The sequence below is a fragment of the Tupaia chinensis genome, unplaced genomic scaffold, assembly GCF_000334495.1.
Source record: "Tupaia chinensis unplaced genomic scaffold, TupChi_1.0 Scaffold000129_1, whole genome shotgun sequence".
Lineage (NCBI taxonomy): Eukaryota > Metazoa > Chordata > Mammalia > Scandentia > Tupaiidae > Tupaia > Tupaia belangeri.
This window is the reverse complement of record NW_006159598.1, coordinates 929,185-934,353: the sequence shown is the minus strand read 5'-3', so window position 1 is coordinate 934,353 and position 5,169 is coordinate 929,185. Positions and strand designations below refer to the sequence as shown.

General features: G+C 53.7%; 1 protein-coding gene across 1 annotated transcript in view; it reads right to left on the bottom strand.

The window, feature by feature from the left end:
• The window catches only part of LOC102469812 (sialic acid-binding Ig-like lectin 13), a 13,995-nt gene extending 10,439 nt beyond the window's left edge, over window positions 1–3,556 (bottom strand). The window contains exons 1-4 of the mRNA XM_027770367.1: window positions 3,481–3,556; window positions 3,031–3,417; window positions 2,543–2,821; window positions 2,317–2,364 (exon numbers count right to left, since the gene is read on the bottom strand). Of these exons, the coding sequence (XP_027626168.1) occupies window positions 2,317–2,364; window positions 2,543–2,821; window positions 3,031–3,417; window positions 3,481–3,523 (757 nt within the window). The 5' untranslated portion in view covers window positions 3,524–3,556. The remainder of the gene's footprint in view (window positions 1–2,316; window positions 2,365–2,542; window positions 2,822–3,030; window positions 3,418–3,480) is intronic.
• Window positions 3,557–5,169: the final 1,613 nt, after the last annotated feature.

Below are 5,169 nucleotides of genomic sequence, written 5' to 3'. Positions count from 1 at the left end.
GGGATTGTGGCATGGCCATCCTCCCTGGGGGGTGATTTCTCGCTTTCTATCTCTTTGTCTCTCTCTGTCTGTCCGGCGAGTGCACACGCCCTATAGCAAAAACCTCTCCAAAATAAATAAATAAATAAATAAATAAATAAATAAATAAAAGCAGCTTCTTCAAATCATCATCAAAACAAAACAAAACAAAACGAAACAAACAAACAAACAAAAAGAAGAAGCACGGACCAAAAACTACAAATCAGTTTTAGGTACAATGAAAGATACACAACCTAGTCACAAAATAATGCAAATCAGAACTATAATTTTAATTCTGAATTCACTTATGACATCAGCAAGGATGAAATGTTTAGCAGAGAAGTAGGTACGTCGTTGGTGGGACTTTCAATCGCAGTGCAATTTGGTAAGTTCTACAGGAATGACAAATACACGCTTTGATCCGGGGTTTGACTCTGGACCCAGGACCGTTCCCGTGTGGGAAAGTAGCACTGCCGTCGCTTTGCCACCATCTGGCTCCCGAGGGGCGGAGCTGCTCGTTCTCAGGGCACCGTCCCCTGACTCCTGTCCCTAACCCTGTCATATTGCTTTGTGAGTATGTGTGTTTGGGCGTCTTACCTGTGACACTGCAAAGGCCTCAGGCACAGTTAAACCTCACAGAACCTGCATTTATGTGAGCACATCTGGGAAGTGTTCAGACAAATTATTTGTATTAACAAAAGACTAGAAACACCATTGTTTTCACCAGTAGAGAAACAGGTTAAGTTTCTAGTGTAATATACTTGAAAGTGGAAAACCATGGAGTGCTTAATAAGAACAAAGATTTTCTGTGTACCAACGCAGAAAGACCTACCTAATACAGTAAGTTAAAAGAATCGAGTTTAGTCTGTAATAATGGGTCACTGCCACTTAGCTGTGACAAATGCACCACGCTGATTTAAGCTGGGTAAGGGATTTATGAGAACTCTGTACCATTTTTGCAACTTTTCTGAAAATCTAAAATCATCTGAAATGAAATTTGATTAAAAAATAATTGAGACCAGCAGTTAGCGTAATGGCTATGTTGCTGGATTCTCATGTAGTTGACTGTGGTTTGAGTCCCGGACCCGGCGGCTTAAATTTACACTGGGCACATGTGCGTGCGTGCCCAAGATCCTGAGAGGAGAATGATGGAGAAGGGATTGCGGTGTGGCCATCCCCCCAGGAGGTGATTTCTCTTTCCATCTGTCTCTCTCTGTCTTTCTGGCAAGCACATGCACCCTATAGCAAACACCTCTCAAAAAAAAAAAAAAAAAAAATAGATGCAAGGCCCAGCAGATGGCATTATAGTTACGGGACTGGACTCCCACATGACCAACTGAAGTTCGAGTCCCAGACCTGGTAGCTTGCTTTCTCACTTTCTCTCTCTCTCTCTTTCTCTCTGTCTCTAGTTAGCACACATACCCCATAGGAAAATTAAAAAAATAATTATTACAACAAGATCAAATAAGTCATTCTTAAAAAGTAATAAAGATACAGAGAGTATGTATAGTATGGGTGTATGTGTGTGTAAGTGTGTGTGTGTTAGTAAATATATAGACATAGATTGTCTTTGGATGGATAGCCAAGAGGGGAGAATACTATTTAATTCTTACTAAATTTTGCTATGGACTGACATGTGTTCCTCCAAATTCACACATTGAAGTTCGAACCCGCAATGTGATGGTATTTGGAGAGGGGCTTCGGGGAGGTAGTTACAGTTAGATAAAGTCGTGAGGTCGGGGCCCTCATGATGGGATTCGTGCCGTGAGAAGGGACACCACAGCTTGCTCTGCCTCCACTGTGGGGGCACTCAGCGAAAAGATGCCATCTGCCAGCCAGGAAGGGAGCCCTCCCAGGGCCCGACTCAGTGGGCACCTTCACCTCAGACTTCCCAATTCCTAGTCAAGCCACCCAGCCTGTGGCATTTTGCTATGGCAGCCTGAGGGGATATAAACCAAGTTGTTTACTAGTTTTGAAAACATTAAGATAACAGAGGGAAACCGAGGGTGCAGGCAGGGTTCGAGTCCTAAGGAGAATGAGGACAGGTGTGGGACAAGGACACAGCTTGGCACTGGCGACGGTCACACCCCCTGGACTGCACAGGCACCTCAGTAAGGGCAGGGCGGGGAGGGACGGGCCCATGGAGGGCGCTGAGGGAGGAGAGGCTTCCATCTGCTGTCTGCACACCTTGCCTGAGCCTCTCTGTCCTCTGAATGTCTGGGCTCTGAGATCTGAGCTCTGCTCAGGAGGGTGGAGGCAGAGCCCGCTTCCCCACAGCCCTGGGGGTGGCCCGCCTACCTGTGCCATTACTCCGGAACACGCGGATGGTCAGGTTCTCTGGTGCATCTGGACAGACAGACATAACTGTTCACTTTTCAGCGGCAAGAACTTTAGAAAGAGGAAGGCAAGAGACACCATCCTTTTCCTTCCTCCCTAGCCCCAGCCCCTAGTATGGCAGGCTCTGCCCCCCAAATCCCCGAAACCCACTGCCCCAGGGACCCGGGTGTCCTGGCCCAGCACTCACAGGACACATTGAGCTGGATGGTCCTCTCCGTGGTCACACCAGATCCAGGGAGAGTCACGCGACAGGTGAGGTTGGTGCCGTGGTGCTGAGGCCCGGGGGTGAGGGTGAGCACCGAGGAGAGGGGTGTCTGGGGGACCAGAGAGCTGAGGGCCACCCCGATCCAGGAGAAGGTGGGGGGCGTCCCCCTCTTACAGGCCCAGGGCACTGCACAGGTTATGTTCTGGGGCCGGCCAGACTCAAGGGTCCCCCAGATGTGGACGTCAGGAGTCTGGGTCAGATCTGGGGGGAGAAAGGCAGACTGGGCCCTGAAGGTGGGGACCCCTGAGTGTGCCCCCAAAAGTGCCCTCTGCTGCAGAGCTGCTGTGTTCCCCAGCGAGGCTCAAGGTCTGCTCCCCTGGGTCCCTCTAGTGAGGAGCAGGGGTCCAGCCCTACTGTGCCCTGGGGGCCCTCAGGACCCCCCCTGCATCCCTCTCGACCTCATTCCTTACCCGTCACACGCACAGAGAGCAGGTTCTCTGTGAAACTGTATCGCACCTCAGGCCCTCTCTCCACCCTGAAGAAGTACGCGCCTGCGTCCCCCCTCTGCGCGTCTCTGATGTCCAGGGAGCAGTTGCAAGTCTGGGGATCTCCAGAGAGGAGGAATCGGCCCCGACTCCCCTCCTGCACTTCTCGACTTTGTTCGTTTGTGGCCACTGGAGCATCCTGGTTTATACTGGCCTTTTCCCGGAACCAGTAGCCATACGCTGGGGAGTCACACACAGTCCTGCAGTGTCCGGGGTAGGAAACTCTGCAGGGCACGAGGACACACAGGCCTTCCTGCACCTCCACCAGAGGTGGTACTTTCAGTTGGTACTGAGAATCCTGAGCCAGGGACCCTGTGAGGAAGCCAGGGTCAGCTGGGCCAGCCCCACCGTGAGCCCCTCCCCATGCCCACTCACCTGCCCACAGCAGGGGCAGCAGCAGCGGTGGTAGCAGTCGCATCGTGGGGGCTTTGGTGTCACAGGACGAAGAGGAAGCCCCACAGGAAGCCCAGGGGTGAAGTCAGAAAGGTGGCCAACCACGGAGGAGGAACTGTGCACCCACAGGTCAGGGCTGCCAGGGCTCTGGAAATGCAGTTGTTCTTTCTTCCCCAGTGAGGCCATACGCAGCAGGGGCACCCAACCCAAAGCTCTGGGCTATTGGCCCACACACCTGTCCACCCAAGGATGGCAGACACCGCCTGGCCTTTCCCAGCTTCTAGGTGCTCCCAGGGTCAGTCCTGGCAGGGACGGGCCTCAGGAGGGGTTGAGGGAGGAACTGTGAGCCTCGGAGAGGGGGCTGCCTCCACCGGGGCAGTGGGACCATTTACCACTGGATGAACGAATGCAGTGCTGCAGGGTGAGCATGCACTCCTTTGGGGGAGCAGAGCCCAAGCAGAGGTTGAGACGGGCTTTGTCTTTGACCTGGAGATGTTCTCTAACAAATGGGGAAGCAGGAGGCCTAGGCCAGGCCAGCCGCTGTTGGTAAAGGCTGCGGTGGCAGAGACACAGGCAGGGCTGGAAGGAAACCCACCTGCCCTGTGCAGCCCGACAGCTGGTTCTCAGGAATGACGGGCAGAATGGATGGGATGGCGACTCCGAGGCGGTCATGAGGACATGGCTCCATGGTTGGTCCTGGAGCTTCCCGACCCACTCACTGTCTCCGTGGGGCTGACTGCACGGACCATGCCTGGCAGAGGGCAGGGTCCTCCCCCTCCAGGCCTTAGTCTCCTTATCTGCCTCAGGGGATCACACGCCAACCCTCGGGTTGAGGGAGACCAGTGTGAGGAAATGAATGTTCTCTGCAGACTTGGGCGTGCCATATTGCTGGCCTGAAAGGCCAAGTGTCCGGCCCTGCCTGCCTTCAGTGGTCATCATTAAGTCCTCAGCAAGAACCTCCTCGTGGCCCACATTGCCTCAGGGACTCCTAGGCTGCTGGGTTTGGCTGCCTAATGACCCCTGTGCTGTTAGGAAGGGACCTAACAATGTGCCTGTACTCCCAGGGTGTTAGGGTTGGAATTGCGTCCCCCTTCAAATTCATAACCACCAGGCCCAACCACTAGTACCTCGTAATGTGGCTGTATTTGCAGACAGGGACCGTAAAGAGGAGATTAAATCAAAAGGTTATTGGGGTGAACCCTAACCCAGTATGACTGGTGCCCTTATTAGAAGAGGACATTAAGATCCGGATATGCGCAGGGGTGACCAGTGGAGCACATGGTCTCTCATTGGCCCTCTCAACTCAGAAAGAGAGAGAAGGGAAAGCGTGGGGACCAGGAGGAACCTCTGCAGGTGCTTCCGTGCCAGCGCTGAGTTCCGCACACCTGTCACCTCCTCCAGCCACACTTGAACTTCCCTCCCCAGGACAGGTCCCTCTGTGGCCTTCCACCTCAGTGCTCCTGTCCCCTGTGCACTGCCTTTTATGTGCGGGGCAGAGTGTCCTGGGGTTTGGGCTGAGGCGAGGCAGGCCCTGGAAGAGTACCCACTTGGGGCCGAGAGACGCTGGGCCTGGTGTGGTCCAGGCTGAGCCAGCAGTGAGGATGGGTGTGGGAGCCCCTGAGGAGGGTGCAATCTGCCTGAAGGACAGGCAAGAGAAAGGCAGGTGAGAGA